The 17,514-nt window shown below is 44.5% G+C and overlaps 1 protein-coding gene across 5 annotated transcripts in view; it reads right to left on the bottom strand.

The window, feature by feature from the left end:
- DDX11 (DEAD/H-box helicase 11) overlaps nucleotides 1-17,514 on the bottom strand; it is a 37,053-nt gene that overhangs the window by 10,874 nt on the left and 8,665 nt on the right. For all 5 annotated transcript variants that reach the window (XM_025040966.1, XM_025040967.1, XM_015598487.2 and 2 more), the window contains 10 exons: nucleotides 9,655-9,903; nucleotides 9,021-9,107; nucleotides 8,541-8,698; nucleotides 5,427-5,472; nucleotides 4,357-4,464; nucleotides 4,029-4,116; nucleotides 3,455-3,663; nucleotides 1,722-1,874; nucleotides 703-749; nucleotides 53-132 (listed from right to left, as the gene is read on the bottom strand). In XM_025040966.1, the coding sequence (XP_024896734.1) occupies nucleotides 53-132; nucleotides 703-749; nucleotides 1,722-1,874; nucleotides 3,455-3,663; nucleotides 4,029-4,116; nucleotides 4,357-4,464; nucleotides 5,427-5,472; nucleotides 8,541-8,698; nucleotides 9,021-9,107; nucleotides 9,655-9,903 (1,225 nt within the window). The remainder of the gene's footprint in view (nucleotides 1-52; nucleotides 133-702; nucleotides 750-1,721; nucleotides 1,875-3,454; nucleotides 3,664-4,028; nucleotides 4,117-4,356; nucleotides 4,465-5,426; nucleotides 5,473-8,540; nucleotides 8,699-9,020; nucleotides 9,108-9,654; nucleotides 9,904-17,514) is intronic.

Raw genomic sequence — 17,514 nt, 5'->3', positions numbered from 1 at the left:
CCAAGTCCAGTAAGCTGAGCAGGCCTGTTAGGGTGGGGGTGGTGCTCCTTACCGCCCAGCACAGTTACAAACTTCTCCAAGACATACAGGATCTGTCTGATGTACATCAGGTTCCTGGCCTTCAAACGCTTCCTGAAGAAGAAACAAGGGACATTAAGCGGTGTTATTCCAGCAGCAATTCCCCTTCTAAGTGCCCCAAGCTGAGGCCTTGCTGTCTGGCATCTTTCAAACTGGGTCACGAGCTACAAATACTATCACAGAAAAAAGGCTGTCCATGGTCTAAGGCCTTCAGAGCCAGCTGCTACGTCCTGAGCATCTTTGGCCTATGTGGGGTACACACCATGAACCAGGAGACGAGCAGCGTGTCTACCCCTCAGAGCCTGGCTGGAGATGGCAACCTAAGTACTTCCTCTCAGAGGCTGACTTAGGGGTGAAGTTGAGTGGCATCCCTAACTTACTTGCTGTGAGAAAACAGATAAATCACTTAATCTTTTTGGATCCCAGTGTCCTCATGTGTAGAATATGGATAATACCTGCCTTAGCTATTTTGATGGGATACCATGAAAGCAAAAATGAAAAGTGCCCAGAGCTGGTCCGCGCCAGTTCTGAGCTTCACTCTGGGACCTGAAAGCTGAGGTCTTCAGAGCAGGACTCCAAGGCTCCCATTCATTTTCCCTTCCCCCTCAAGAGGTAATGTCTCACCTATATCGTTCCATGTACTGGAGCAACTGTGAATGTGCCTGGCAGAGCTGGGGAGAGAACAGAGAATGGGTGTGAAGGCAGACCAGGCTCTGAGCAAGCAGCCTAAGGGCTGTGCCAGGGACATCTTGGATTATATGAGAAAATGTCAGCCCAAGACACACAGGAGACAATCAAGGTGAGCAGAGTGGGGCTGGGTACAGAGCAAAAGGTATGAGTTTTAAAGGCCAGTAGGCTGTTGGGACCTGATAGAGGAAATAAGGTATGTTCTGTTACTGTCCACTTTGTGTCAGGGAAAAAAGCAAGAGGCAGAATCTCTCAGGCGGTGATGCTCCCTGCTAGTTTTTACTGGATTAGGAAAAGACATGTCATCTACTAAGAGTGATGGTTCACGGTAACCATTACATCCTGGCCTAAGATCAACACAGGCATTGGTCAGTAAAGGTGGTGAAATGTCATGTGGGCTTCAGAGTCAGAAATCAGTAGTTAAATCCCAGCTTCACACTTACTAGCTGTGACCTTAGGCATTACTTAAACCTCTCTGAATCTCCAAGTCCTCAATGTAAAATGAGAATACCAGCCCAATGCAGAGTCAGTATACCTCCTATAGTGCATGGCACATAATAGATAATAAATAAATAGTGGCTTTCAGAAATCTTGCGCATTCCTGAAGCAACATCCCCTCTAAGCAATATCAATAATAATGACATCCAACTACACGAGGACCTTGCTTCTCTCACGTCATTATCCTGGATCATGGAAAATTAGTTAGCAGAATTCTGGGATGGAGGGACTCAGGATGACACAGGCCAGTGAAGAACAATGGAATGAGCCACTGTGCCTGAGCTGGATCCCCACACAACTGAGATCTGCTGGGAAGCCAGTCAGACTCTAAGGAGGCTTTTTGCCTTGACTCTGCACCTCGACCAAGTCCCATCTCTGGAAGAATTCCAGGTCTAGGCAGAGAAATGCCCCTTTGCCCTATGGCAGGTCCTGGCCCAGGTAGGAAGATGCCAACCCACCTGCGAACCGCTGACCTCCGCACTGTGGATGCTTGTGATGGTGTCAATCAGGTTGTGTGCCTCATCGATAATCACCACCTGGCCCTGCAGCCGGATCCCTGCGGCCTGCCGGGTGGCCGCATGCAGCAGCATCTGGTAGGGGAGCACCACCAGCTGCGGGGAAGAGACGGTGGCCACCTAAGTGGTGGCGGGACTCCCTCCTACAGCAGACTCACCCAGCCTACTCTAAGTTCCTGGTGTGAACAGTTTTATTTCGTCCCCAGAATAAGTGTATAGAAAAAGCTGTAGCACCGTACTGTGCTTTTAGTAACAAACATTCCTCAAAAGTTTTATGTGGAATGTTACATATATGAAACGTAAAATTGAAGCTGATGTGACTTCTGACTGAACCAAGGACAAGCTGGGGGAGAGGGGAGTGGAACCCCTGCTGCTTAGACTTGTCCATGTCCCCAACGTAGCCCCCGGGGCACCCAAGTTTCCTCAAAATACTGTGAAAACTACTGGAGTACCCGAAGGCAGCCCAGGGTTCTGGTCCTAGAGCTGCCACTTCACAGCTGTGTGACTCTGGAAAAGTCACTTTATCCTCTGAGCTTCATTTTCCTCATCTGCGAAACAGGTTTGATAAACTCTATCTTAAAATAGGGTTAAGAAGGGGGGCTGGGGTAACAAAAATAAAAGTGCTCTACATTTTTTAGGTGTTACGACGATTTTTCAGTTAAAAGAATACTGATAAAGTGAAATCCAGAAAGCTGGACACTTACAGCCCAGGTTTTAATACTGGCTCCATTACTCATTTGCTGTGAGAAAACAGATACATCACTTAACCCTCCTGGACCCCAGTGTCCTCATGTGTAGAATATAGATAACACCTGCTTTAGTTTTTTTCAACGGGATACCATAACAAAAACGAGGTGAAAAGTGCCTTACAAAATGAAGATCACAAAAACTTCAGGACATCTTCCTGTGCTTGCAGTGTCTACAGCGCTAACCCCGCATGGCGGCAAACAGACACGGGCAGGGCACGAGGCGACCGTGAGGCTGGGGAGTTCCTGGCTCTCTCTGCGAGCGCCGCACTTGCTGATGAGCATTTAGTGCCATGCAAAATTATTACTGACATACATCTTTTAAAATCTACATCTTTTAAAATCTACTTCAATCTTTTATATGGCATTCTCCCTGAATAGTGTCCTATTTCCAAAAGTCGCTCAAATTAAGGAAGTGGCAAGAAAACGGTTAAATCACACCAATCGAATAACAATGAAATCATTTTTGACCTGTCAAATTAGTTTTTTTCTGTTTAAATGACACTCAGATGGCTAGTCCAGAAGACAGGCCTCAGATATGCTGCAGGTAGGTACATAGCTAGGACAGTCACTCTGAAAGGCCATGTGGAAATAGATTTATGTTCTGCAGCTCCCTACTGCATCCTCTCAGTTTCTGCCCTGGCATCTATCACTGTGGTTTCACTAGGAATACATTCCTTCCTGGCTCTTCTCTGCTGTCCCCACATAATGCCGACTCGTCCTGCCGCCCAGAGCCACCAAGGGACCTGGGGCCCCCTCCGATCCTATGCACTAGGAAAGAGTGGGTTATGTGTCATCAGTGTGTAGTGTGTCACTCAGTCCAACCACAGCCGGTGACATCCTCCTGAATTAAGAGGAATGAGGAATTCCCTTGTGGCCTACGTCACAGTTAGAGTCAAGAAATACTGCCCACGCCTCCAAGGTCTTCACCTGGGCTGCTGGAATGGCAAACCGGCTCCCATAGTAGGGACAGGCCCTAGCCTCCTTTCCCAGAGTCACCAATTGCTCAATGTCCTTCACCTCCACCAGGACCTCGTCCCGGAGGAGCTGCAGCTGCTTGTAGTTGTAGAAGGGGCACGCGCCACGGGGCTCCTGCCTTCTCCTCTTGGGCTCCTTGTCCTCAGCTCTGCTCTTGCTCTCTGTGGGTGACATAATATGGGAGCAAAGGCAGAAATAATGGTAACCAGCCCCATGGCCAGAAGAGGACCTGTAAGGTCAACTCTACAAAACCATTCCATGTACTACTTATTCTGGTCTCAACATAACCTTCTGGTATTTTACTTTGTGTTCAAAGCCAGGGTTTCAGACCAGGCACTGAAGTAAAAAGCACAAACACCTTTTCCCAAGGAGGCTCTTTCGGAAGAAACCATTTCCATTTAAGATACTATATTTCCTGTGGCCCTGGTCCACTTCCACTCCCGCCCCCCTCCCTTTCCCAGTACTGTTCAAGACCACACGATGGTCCCACAGGCTCTTTCTATGGCTCAAGGGTGCTGGTGGCTACCGTGTTTGCTTCTCTGCATCTCCATGCAGCGGTCGTTGATAAGCTGCACAGAACCCAGGTTTTTCACATCTTCATTTACACAAAGGTTCTATAAAACAGAGAAGAAAGTTAAGAAAATGGTGCTGGCTAAATGACACACAGCAGCCCACTGAGACCTCCTGGCCCAACCCTACTCTCTTTTCTTCCAAGGGCCAGCAAGGCCAGGGAAAGGGCTGATCTTCCCCGAGCTCAGCCTGCCCGGCATCCTCCTGTGCCTGGAAGAGGATGACGAAGGCACAGGGAAGGGAGTGGTAAGGGAACAGGGCCAAGATGCCCTGACTCTGTCTACCTGCCGAGAGCCGAGGGAGACGAGCCGGGTGTCCTTGCCGAAGGGGCTCTTCTGTACCTCGTGTACAAACTGGGTCAGCTGGGAATGTGTCCGACTGCAGTAATAAATCTGCTCCAAAGAAAAGTGAGGGATTTCAAAGAGAAGACTACAACATCCCCAATTATTCTCTGCACATCAAGGAATGCCATGGTCTGACGGGGAGAGTGGCCACAAATACACAAACCTAAAGCAAGGTGACTCTGTCCCACAGCAGACCTCAGTGAGTGTGGGGTCCAGGGCTTCCTCACACCACCCTCAGCTCCCAAAGTTCAAGAGAATGCCCACAAGACAGAACTCCTCCCAGGAGTCATGCTCAGCCTCTAATCCACCCGTTCTGGAGAGCTTGGTACTCTTAGGAAAGGGTACTTCCCCGACATGGAAAAAGCTCCTAACATCCAGGGGAATGTGTGAGGGACGGCTATTCCACACACACCTCCCAGATGGCTTGGACAACGGGGCTGACAGCAAAGCAGGAGTAGGCTGAGCTAAACATTCTCTGTACTCTTCGAAGATTTAAAAGAGTGAGGAGAAGAAAAGAGAAAAGGGGAAAAACATCTAATTTCAACAGAGAAAACAAAAGTCTTACATGCATGAAACCAAACATTTTGAATCTGAGAACTGTCGGCACCAAACATGCCTTATAGCATTCCGTGCAAATGAAAATACAGAGAGAGAGGAACATGCTATCAGAGATCCAAAGGGCAGGACACTCTGCCCTCACCTTCCCCGGCCTCCAGTGGAGAAAGAAACCCCCAGTCCTTGGCCCAGACTGGCTGCTTCTTGATGACCTGAGACACATGAGCCCAGGTATCACCCCCAGGAGAGGTCTCCTCAGGTGCCCAGGCCAGCCTGCCAGGTGAGCACCTAGAGACCAAGGTCTGAGTTTGGGGAGCCACAGAGTCAGTGAGCTGGAGGCTCCTCACCGACAGGAGAGTGAGAAGCAGCTAGAGATACTCCCGCATTCTCCCCAGGAATGAAGAGTTCTGGACTCAGGACCAACCAAGGCAGAAAGCCCAGGAATGGCGTCTTACCTTAGTTACATGTTCTTCCTCCAGGTCGTCCTCATCCTCATCTAATCTGAGAGAGAGAAAAACAAAACACAGAAAGAAGTCTTCTCAGCAAACTCGGGTCAACCAGAAACACATTTACTGAGCACCTACCACATGCGAGCGAGCAGCCCTGGACCCAAACAAGTAAGAATGGAACTGAGGACTGAGCTCCGAACCAGAAAGAGACAGACACATCCCAGAGGTTCCACCATAGCAGCAAGTGCCAGTTTGCCCCCTCAGTTAGACAGATACCCCAGGCTAACACCAATGCCATCCTCCCACTGCCACGCAGGAGAGAACAGAGAGAGGACACAGTATTCCCACAGCCTAGGTTCAATGTGTGACTGTATGTCATCGAAGCCTACTCTGCCCTGGGAGGGTGGTCAACCCTGCATTACTTGGCTGGACGTTTAGCCAACATTATTAGTCTAAGCTCCTAACCTCCAAAACACAAAATCCTTTTACAGATATGCTCTACCTGGTATATAAGGTAGGGCCATCATATGGATATTATTCTGTTCACCCAGTAATTCAATTTTTCTTTTAAAAAAGCAGAAATGCTAATTCCCTTGGGCTATTAGAAGAGAAATTATTTATAGGAGTATTACTTCCTGGTCAATAAAGAATTGTTCAGTCAGCTTTGTCTGAAAGGCTTGGATTTAAATCACATGCCACATAGTGAATAAACTCGACAGGATCTAGGGGTGAGGATGGATGTGTGAAGGAATGAAGAGCAAAAATTCTGCATTCAGAATTGGTTGTTTCCTCAGAGGCTTGTGTCTCTCTCAAAATGCAAAGGCATCAGAAGCTGAACAAGCTAATCTGTAGGATTAATGGCTCGTGCTCAGAGGAACCCTAAGAAGCACTTTGTCTCTTAATTTTACAAACTCCATTCAAATTCTTTATCATGCTCCCAAGGGGCTCTAGGGGACAGCAATCCTGGGGGCGGGTGGGAAAGGGCTTACGGAGCACTGTTGCTCCTGTCTCCCTCAGAGTGAGATGTATAAAGCTGTCCAGACAGCTCAGCCCTGGGCAGAATTAGAAGGTTCAGTCAGAAGGCAAGTCCTAAAATCTGGGCTTACGGGCAGGCCACTGAGCCAACAAAGAAAAGCCCAGGACCAGATGGTTTCACTGGTGAATTTTACCAAATATTTAAAGAAAAAAAAGTCAATCCTTTTCAAACTCTTCCAAAAAAATTGAAGAACACTCCCAAATTTATTTTATGAGACCAGCATCATTCTGATACCAAAGTAATGTAAGGACACTACAAGAAAGAAAACTACAGGCCTATTTCCCTGATGAACATAGATGCAAAAATTCTCAACAAAATACAAGCAAAACGAATTCAACAACACATTCAAAGAATCACAAACCGTGATCGAGTGGGATTTATCCCTGGGAAGAGAGGATGGTTCAACACAGGCAAGTCAATAAATGTGATATATCACATTAGTACAATGAAAGATAAAAGTCATATGATCATCTCAATAGATGCAGAAAAAGCATTTGACAAAATTCAACATCTTTTCATGATAAAAACTCTCAACAAATTGCGTACAGAGAAATGTACCTCAACATCACAAAGGCCATATGTGACAAATCCACACTGAACATCATACTCAATGGTGAAAGGTTGAACCCTTTTTTCCCCCTAAGAATTTCTGAGATATTAATTCTGCATTCATTTTACATTCATTTAATTCATGACCATGATCACCCATGTATTCTTTTTTTATTACAGTTGACATTCAATATTATATTAGTTTCAGGTGTTCAGCATAGTGGTTAGACACATAATTTACAAAGTGATCTCTCAATAAGTCTAATACCCATCTGGCTCCATGAAAGGTTGAAAGCTTTTCCTCTAAGGTCATAAACAAGACAAGGGTGTCCACTTTCACCACTCTTGTTCAACGCAGTATTGAGTCCTAGCCAGAGAAATCAGGTAAGAAAAAGAAATAAAAGCCATTCAAATCAGAATGGAAGTAAAATGGTCTATTTGCAAATGACATGACCTTATATATAGAAAACTCTAAAGACTCTAACAAAAACCATTAGAACTAAGAAACAAATTCAGTAAAGTTAAGGGATATAAAATCGACATGTAAAAATCACTCGGGCCTTTCTTCTGTTCCTCAAACGCGCCAAACTCGTTCCATTCCCAGACCACTGTACTCACAGGTCTCCGACCAGAATGCTCTTCTCCCAAGTCTTACCATGGCTCCTTCCCATCCTTCAGGCCTCGGCTCAAACATCACCTCCTCAGAGGGTCTTTCCTGACCTCACCACCTGGGGGTGCAACCCCCACACTCCACCACTTCACCCTGTTTTATTGCCCTCATAGGTAAATGTGCTAATTTCAGACAAGGGCTGTTTTCACACTTACTGTCTGTCTCCATCCACTAAACACAAGTTCTCTGAGGTCAGGAGCCATGTCTGTCTTACTCAGCTCAATGTCTATGATATCTAGAAATGTGCCACACCCAGAGCAGACACCAAAAAGGCATTTGTGAAGCTAAAGCATGAATGAAAAAGGAGAGTCTCACATGGGGCAGTGTGGTCCAGAAATAGCCTAGTTGTTACCTCTGTTTTCTAGTTCGCCCATATGTGATAGCTCCTAAATTAGAAACCTGGACCAACAGAAGCTTTAAGGTGAAAAAAACAGCTAAGGATCCCTTGATGGTTTAGGTCCCAAACCTTACATAGTGTAGTCTGGTACTTAAAAGCCTGAGATCTAGAGCTGGATGGGTGGGTTCAAGTCCCAGCTTCCCCCTGCCTGACCTTGTGGCCTTGGCCAAGGCGTTACACCTTACCGGGCCACAGGTTCCCCAGGTGTAAAGGGGAGACACAAATACTGTTGTTAGGATAACAGAGTTAACATACGTGCAGCCGGTGCCTGGCAGAGAGAGAGGGGTGGCTATTACTATCATTTATGCACCCTGAGCAGGAGCCTGGCTGAGAGGAAAAGAGCAGTGGCTGGCATTCCATCCCTTCAGATGCCCTATGAGTGACATCTGGGCACGAGAAAGGAGCTGCGTCCCCCGGAGCTCCCAAGTAGACTCGGGCAGGGTGGTGGGTGGAGAAGTGCTATCTTACCCATTAGCTGTTCCTTTCTCTTCATCACTCTCATACTCGGAGAGGACCAGCTCCTCCTCCCCAGATGCCAGCTGCTCCAGCAGCTCGGCCCCTGTTCCTGCTGCCAGTACCTCCCTGCTGAGGCGGAGGAGACGCTCAGTCTCTTCTTCTTCCTGTCTCTGTACAGGAGCATTGCAGGTGGAGAAAGACAAAACTCTCAGTAACCCTACTGGTACCCCCACCTCCTTGATGGAGGCAGCCTCAGTGTGCCTATCCCCAAGAACAATACACACATGCCATTAACACAGGCCTCACTGTTTTATTGGTATCACTACCCCATGTATCAATCCCTCAGCTCAAACTGCCCAACTATAGGTGATAAGAACTTACCCACTGGGGGTCAGGGAGAGGAGACTGAGGTCCTTCAGCTATACCACAAGGCCCCAAGCAGCGTGACACTGCCTGGACACCATCCCAGCCACTCTGGGAGACGACACTCACCTCACGCTTGGCTGCATACTTGAGCTGTGTATCGTGACGGATTTGCTGCAGGCGTTCTTCTCGCTTCTTCCTCCTGATCTGCTCCTCCTAAAGGAGGAACAAGCCATAAAGGAAACGTCTGTAGGAGGCCCCAAAGCAGGCCTTTCTTAAGGTGACTGGGGCTGCCTGGCCTAGTGCCTCCTCACATGGGCAGTGCCCCCTCCTCTGGCCAGCACTCAAGGTTGCTGCAGCAGCTCATCACCAGACCCTAGAGCATACCAGGTCCCAGCCTCGTTGCTCACTTCAGGAAGTCTGGATAATCCCTCCAAAGCCACACACTCTCAATCAAATGCATTCCTTAATTGAGTCTGTAGCCACTAAACCATGTTGCCAATGGCAACAGTGAGGTAGGTTCCTTTCCCAGTTGGGTAAGGAATGGGAAATGCCAACCTCTTGTCTAGAGATGGCCTGTTGACATCAGCTTTAAAAAGACAGCAAGGGTGCAGCACCACTGACTTAAGAAAGCTGCCAGGAGAGCTAAGAGGCACTGCAAAGGCAAAGAACACATGATACCTAAATCTCAGAATCAACCGAAAATAATCACTGAAGTCCTGTTTCCTACATCACTCCCACTGCTTGTTATCCCGGAACTCACCTTCAGTCGGTCCACCAGGTCCCTTTCTTCTTTCTTCTGCACAAACTGAGTAACCCAGTCAGGTTCTCCAACAGGCCTCAGGGTGTCTGGGGTCTCTTGACCGGAGGATGAGAGAAATGAGGGCTGATGCTTCCCATCACTTAAGGGGACAGTTTCAGTTTCAAGGACTCGTGCCTCCTCTTGACGTTTCTTCTTTTCAAAGTCACGGAGCCAGGAAAGGGCCCCACAAATAAGACTTAAGGATTTTCCCTAGAGGAAGAAAAATGTTTTCAGAAATTCAGAACAAAAAACAAAGCTTCCCAAAGGATTTTTCCCATTTTAATAAAGCTTTCAAGGAAGGTGTGACTTTAAATATTAGAGGGTGCTCTAAGACCAGCCTAGGAAAGGAAGGCAACTAGCAAGAGAATAGCCAATAGAAGCAGGACAAACGAAGAAATAAAAATAAATGTTCCTAAATTAATTTAAAGGAATAAAAATGTTCTTTAAAAATTTAAAGTGGCTTATCAGGTTACACATAACTACTGCAAATTAACATAATTGGAAGAAGGTGAGAAATTAAATAGCCCCCAAAAGAATTAAAGCCAAAAAATGCGGAGCATAAAATCCCATATACGTGCTGAGCGACATTTGCCTGTACACCTTAATGTGGCCAAGGTGCAGACAGAACAGTCCCATGAGTCACAGTGTTCGAAATCTGTTAAAGCCAACCGATTGCTCTGAAGAACGTAAACCAATTGCTCAGAATTTTGCCTGTGGATCTATGTTATGGGTTTAATCGTTTCTCCCCAGAATTCATATGTCAAAGTCCTAACCCTCAGTGCCTCATAATGTGACCTTATTTGGAAGTAGTCATTACATATGTACTTAGTTAAGATGAGATAGGCGCTAATCCAATAACTGATGTCCTTATAAAAAGGGGAAATTTGGACACAGAAGCATGCATAGAAGGAGGGTGATCTACAGGGAGAAGACCCTTGCTGTCTTTTTAAAGCTGATGTCAACAGGCCACCTACAAACCAAGGAAAGGGGCCTGAGTAGATCCTTTTCTCTCTGCCCTCAGAAAGAACCAACCCTGCTAACATCTTGATTTCAGACTTCTGACCTCCAGAACTGTGAAAGAATACATTTCCATTGCTTAAGCCCCTAGTCTGTGGGACTTTGTTACAGCAACGTGAACAGACTAACACAGTCCTTCTAGAGAGGCTGCTGCAGTGAGTTTCACAAAGCTGCTTCTTCTGGTGTTCAAATGGCTGTTCAGTTCAGGTAAGTCTCTGGAGGAGCCAGTACCTTCTGGTCCAGCCCATCAGCTCCCTGAGCCTGCTTAACCCAGGGGTGATCTTGGAGTATCCAGAGTGAGGTTCTGAACCTAACTTGGGCTTGAATGAACTGTAGGTGAAATGCATGTGTGTCTATAGAGTTGAGGGTAACAAAGTATAGAGGCTAAGGCTTCAGACTCCACAGCCAGGCTGCCTGAGTCAAATACTGGCTCCTCCACTTAGCAGCTATGACTTTAGGCTAACCTCTCTAGGCTTGTTTATATAAATGCAAAATGGAAAAACAGTAGTACCTTCCTCAGAGCTGCTGTATTAAGTTAACACACATAAAAGTTAATACCTACACCAGGATTAGAAGAATATCTGGTATATAAGTGAGCAACTGGAGCTTTTTTTTTTTTTTTGCTATTATTAGTAATAAAATTATCATCATCCTGGGTTGAGGATCCATTAGCTTTTATCAAATTCTCAGAAGGCCTTGTGACAGACTGACACTTCTGAAGAATGGATAGTTCACATATCTTTAGAAAAGCCCCAAATATACCATTTCTGTCAGTTTTTTGATAAATACCAAGTAGCAAAGACTTGAAGACAGCACTCTCCAAGAAAACCTGGAGGGTGGCCATTCTACACTGTCTATAAATAGGAGCTATCAGCTTTAGCTGTCACTAAGCTAAAGGTAGGCAAGACGTCTCCCTGTAATAATGGTCCAGGGACAGACACCTAGTTAGAGAGCCAGCACCTACCACTTGAAAGAGAGCTGAGGAAGTTCCTGAAAGGATGGTCAAAGTTTTCTTCCAGAAACAAATGTGAGTATACTCCAACACAGAGAAAAAGATAATTAAACCCCTGCAGTTCTATATTCTGTAATAAGGCCACAAAAATTTTAGATTGGAAAATGTTAAAAGGATGTATAACTAAATGCTCATCTCGGTTATGAAACAAATTTAATAAAGTGCCCACACACAGTATACCTACCTTTGAGCAATGTTATTTCATGGGGTAACATGCAAGATAACGCAATTAAAAAAAATGTATGAAGAGACAAGTAAATTCATTCATTCTAAACACCTTCATCATGGCAAGCAAGGGGCTTAATGTTGGGAACACAGAGCTGCAGAGCTCCCTAGAAAATGCCCAAAGGCACAAACTTAAACATATGATTTGAAGGGTTTCCTGGACCCCTAGGGCATGGACTCCAGGTTTTATAATTCCCAGAACTGCAATCCTATACAAGGTTTAGTGGGCACAAAGGCAAGAGGTCAACTCAATGTGGCAGACTCATGAATGGATTAAGAAGGTTACTCTTAAAGGGAAAACAGGCATCATCAGGCAGCTAAGGGGAAACCAAGCATCCCAGGCAGCCAATTAGAAGGTGAAGCACAACCTTTAACAGCATGGCACCCCCTGCAGGCAGGAGGGCACAAGGACAGGAGAGGAGCTCTATTACGGGTGTGATGTGGAAGACACCGGAATGTGAAGGTAACTGAAGTACACGACAAGATGAGGCCTCAGAACTGACAGCATCCACATGAAGAGCTGAGTAGAGGAAGAGGATGCCTGCAATGGGCGAGACGGAAAGACCTGAGAGGGAGGAGGTGGGCCTCAGGTTAAAGGAGCCAGAATGAACATGTGCTCGTCTATGTCCTTTTCTGAAACAAACTAAAATTACACCGAAGGAATAAAAGAGGTTTACACCCACAAAAACAAAGGAAGTGGAAGCAGGGACAAGTTTTAGGAGAGACTGAAAGCTGAGAAATGGAAGTGACTTAGTAAAGGACACTAAGCCTAGGTGCCTACAGAGATCTCCCGATTCCCCCTCAGAAATGCCCAGAAACCAGCAGAGACAAGGCATGGTGCTGAAAACAAAGGGATTAACAGAAATTCTTTTAAGGTATAATTAGATCCTAAGGTTGCAGTCCCCACTCCTCACAGAAGACAGAAAGTTATTCTCTGGTGAAGCTGAGCCAGGAGGGCCCTGGAGACAGCAGGCTGAGTGAAGTGTGGGAAAGGGCCAGGCTGAAAGCAGAGCATTAAGTGAAAGACTGTGTATGTGAAGCCACTTCTCCTGGAAACAATCAAGAATACTGTCAGGTTTAGATTCACTAGGCAAGAGTCCTGATAGAGGAGCCTTCTCTGAAAAATCTGAATGGCTCTAGGGAAAATTTTACAGATACTGACAACTGGAGGCCCTAACAGAGAGGCCCAGCCCACTGGTCCCTAGCCAGCCTGCACCACAGGCCTTTCGCTTGGCCTTATAGTGGTTTTTTCTAAAACACCAAGGATTGCCAGACATTTGAGAAAAGCCTCCAAACACAATACAGAAACCAAACTTGGGTGTGTGTGTGTAGAAGGAAGAGGAGAAGACAATGTAGGAGAAAATAATTTTAAAATACTACTATAATTAATATCTTCAGAAAGATTATTTCCATGAAATAAAAACAGGATGCTATTTTTAAAAATCAGAGAATAAGAACGGGTTCTTAAATACTAAAGAGGTGACAACCAAAATAAACTGAATAGAAAGACTGGGCAATAAACTTAAATAAATCTTGAGGAAGTAGAATTTAAAGCAAAAACAAAACAAAAAAAGCACCGGTGCCCAAAAAGATGGGCAATCAGAATAAAACATAATTACAGGATTAACCAGGAGGTCCAAAACCTAATGAATGGGAGGACCATGAAGATTATTATTAAATATAAGCAAAATGTCTCAGAACTGAGAGGTAGAGGCCCCAGATGGAAAGTGCCCATCGAGTGGCCAGCACAACAAGTTAAACACATGCACAGCGGGCTTATCAACATGCAAAAAGGATAAGGAGAAGATTCTGAAAACTATGGATAGTGAGGTGGCATGAGGTCACAAAAGACTGAGGTGCAGGTTGCCAATGAACTTCTCAACAGCAACAATGGAAATTAGAAGAGAATAGAGGGAGCAATTGTGAGGGAAAATTACTTTGAAACTAGAATTATATGCTTAACTAAACTATCAATACCAACCAAGAGAAAGGGCAGAATTAATACATTATCAGACAAGCAAAGTCTTAAAAACTCACCTCCTATACAACCCTGCTCGAGAAGTGAATCAAGAAGATATGGAATCCAAAAACCACAGAATCCAACACGGAAAAAAATAAGGAAAGAATATACACAACGACATGGATGAACCTCAAAATATTATGCTGACTGAGCAAAAGAAACCAGACCCAAGAGAACATACTATATAATTCCATGTTTACGAAAGAGTGGGAAAAAAACTATAGTACAGAAACAGAACGTGGATCAATGACTGACTGTGGCTGGGGCTGGGGTTAAGTGGAAGTGCAGAACAGCAGCAGGGAACAACTTCCAAGAGGTATGACAAACTTTTTGGGGTGATGGAAATGTTCTGCATCTTGATTGTGGTGGCAGTGATATGGGTGTTTACATTCGTCAAAACTCATTTAGTCCATTGCCAGGGGGCGACCAGCACTATGAGACGCATTTCAGAGCAGAAAGCTGTAGTAAAACTGAGGCTGCATTAGCCAAACAGACCTTGTCTCTCTGAGATCCCACTTCACCCAAGCCACAAAGTGCCTGCAGCCCATTGACAGGCAGCCTCAGCCGCCCTGCTTGGTTCTGGGGTTGTGCAGTCAGAGCAGGCAACACACCTTGGCTAATGCAGTGAACGCACTTCAAGGAAAACAGTTGTGGACAGACTACTGCTGCCTGTATGAGCTGCGTTATCTCCTGAGGGGATTGCAGGGGTCTGTATTGGCCTGATGGCCCTTGACTCCCTGAGCTCCTGTCCCATCCAATACACAAAGTGCCTGCTGCATGTTGATAGGCAGCTGCCCCTGCTCTGGGGTAGCATATTCAAGGCACAAGGTGGGCTGCAGCTGACCTTACTATGAGTGTAAACTTGTACAGGGAGCCACAGAGAAAGCATTGACATGTAAACTGACACTGCAGGGGCAGAGGGAAATTTACTCAATAGACCCTGGGGTCCCTGTACCACCTAACATGCCTATCACCCAGAGGCTCATCCAGTTTCAGAAACTTACAGACACTGACAGGCAGTATCAGGCCTTGAGGAGCACTGGACCTTCTGCTAAACTGCCATAGGTCAGGGAGGGGGGATAACTGACTGTTGCCTACAGCGTTGTCTCTTCACTTATCTACAGATCCAGCATAGGCAACAACCATCAGCGGATCTGTCTGTAGTTCCCACCAGGTAGCCCTGAGCAATCAAAAGCAGCTAACCTTGGCCTACGGGGGAGCCCCTCCCAAGGAGCCACAAAACCAACTCATCCAGAGGCTGGCACCAGACCACAACGGAGCAACTCCTTACTAGTCCCATTAGTGTAACACACAAAGGGTGGTTGCAACAAGTACACAAGCTTGCTAGGGCAAATCCCACTCAGTGGGGTCAGCCCCCACACAACTACTCTTATCTTGAGGGTACAACCAATTCCCACAATTAGTCAGATCAAATGACACTCACAGACTGAAAGTGAAGGGGGGATGGAAAAAGATATTTCACGCAAACGGAAATGAAAAAAAAACCGGGGTAGCAATATTTACATCAGATAAAAAATACTTTAAAAGAAAGGCTATAATTAGAGATGAAAAAGGGCATTACATAATAATAAAGGGATCGATAAATTAAGAGGACATAACCCTAGTAAACATACATGCACCCAACATAAGAGCATCGGCATACATAAAGCAATTATTGACTGACATAAAAAGAGAGATCAAGAGTGATACACTCATAGTAGAAGACTTTAACATTTCATTGACATCAATGGACAGATCTTCCAGGCAAAGAACAAAGAAACAATGGGCCTAAACAATGGGCCTAAAAAAATATACTAGAACAGATGGAATTAATAGATATTTTCAGAGCATTTTACCCCAAAGCAGCAAAATATACATTCTTCTCAAGTGCACATGGAATGTTTTCAAGGACAGATCACATGTTAGGACACAAATCAAGTCTCAATAAATTTAAGAAGACTGAAATCATATCAATCGCCTTCTCTAATCACAATGGTATGAAACTAGATATCAATTATAAAAAAACAAACCTGGAAAATACATAAACACATGAAGGCTAAATAACATGCTACTAAACAATGAATGGGTTATTAATGAGATCAAGGAAGAAATCAAAAGATACCTAGAGACAAATGAAAATGAAAACACTACAAATCAAAATTCGTGGGACACAGCAAAAGCAGCCCTAAGAGGGAAATTCATAGCAATACAGGCCTGTCTCAAGAAACAAGAAAAAGCTCAAATAAATACTCTAACCTCACAATTAAAAGAACTAGAAAAAGAACAGCAAAGACCAAAATGAATAGCAGGAAGGAAATAATAAAGATCAGAGCAGAAATAAACGATATAGAGCCTAGAAAAACAATACAAAAGATTAATGAAACCAAGAGCTGGTTCTTTGAAAGGATAAACAAAATTGACCCTTAGCCAGAATCATCAAGGAAAAAAGAGAGAGAACTCAAATCAGTAAAATCAGAAATGAAAGAGGAGAAATAACCACAGACTCCACAGAAATGCAATGGATCATAAGCAAGTATTATGAGCAATTATATGCCAACAAACTGGACAATCTGGAAGAAATGGACACATTCCTAGAAACATACAATCTCCCAAGACTGAGTCAAGAAGAAACAGAAAATCTGAACCAACCGATTACCACCAATGAAATAGAATCAGTAATCAAAAACCTCCCAAAAAACAAAAGTCCTGAACCAGAGGGCTTCATAGGTGCATTTTACCAAATATTCAAAGAAGAATTATCACCTATTCTTCTCAAACTATTCCAAAAAGTTCAAGAAGAGAGAAGGCTCCCTAACTCCTTTTATGAAGCCACCATTACCTTGATTCCAAAACCAGGCAAAGACATTACAAAAAAAGAAAACTATAGGCTGATATCTCTTATGAACATTGGTGCAAAAATCCTCAACAAAATATTAGTGAACCGAATTCAGCAATACATTAAAAATATCATACACCATGATCAAGTTGGATTTATTCCTGGGATGCAAGATTGGTTCAATATCCACAAATCAATTAATGTGAAACACCACATTAACAAATTGAAAGATAAAAACCATATGGTCATATCAATAGATGCGTTCAACAAAATCCAACATCCATTTATGATAAAAACTCTCAGCAAAGTGAGAATAGAGGGAACATGATACTATATGTAGAGAACCCTAAAGAGTCTACCAAAAAACTGTTAGAACTGATCAATGAATTCAGTAAAGTAGCAGGTTACAAAATAAATATTCAGAAGTCAGTGGCATTTTTATACACCAATGATGAACTTTCAGAAAGAGAAATTAAGAAAACAATCCCATTTACAATTGTGTCGAAAACTATAAAATACCTGGGAATCAAATTAACCTGAAAGGTAGAAGGCCTATTTTCAGAAAATTATGTCATTGAAAAAAGAAATCAAAGAAGATACAAATAAGTGGAAGTATATACCGTGCTCATGGGTAGGAAGAATCAACATTGTTAAAATGGCCATACTACCCAAAGCAATCTATAGATTCAATGCAATCCCTATCAAAATACC

The sequence above is a fragment of the Pteropus alecto genome, unplaced genomic scaffold (assembly GCF_000325575.1).
Source record: "Pteropus alecto unplaced genomic scaffold, ASM32557v1 scaffold76, whole genome shotgun sequence".
Taxonomy (NCBI): Eukaryota; Metazoa; Chordata; class Mammalia; order Chiroptera; family Pteropodidae; genus Pteropus; species Pteropus alecto.
The sequence above is the reverse complement of the archived record's forward strand: the minus strand, read 5'-3'. Positions and strand labels throughout refer to the sequence as shown.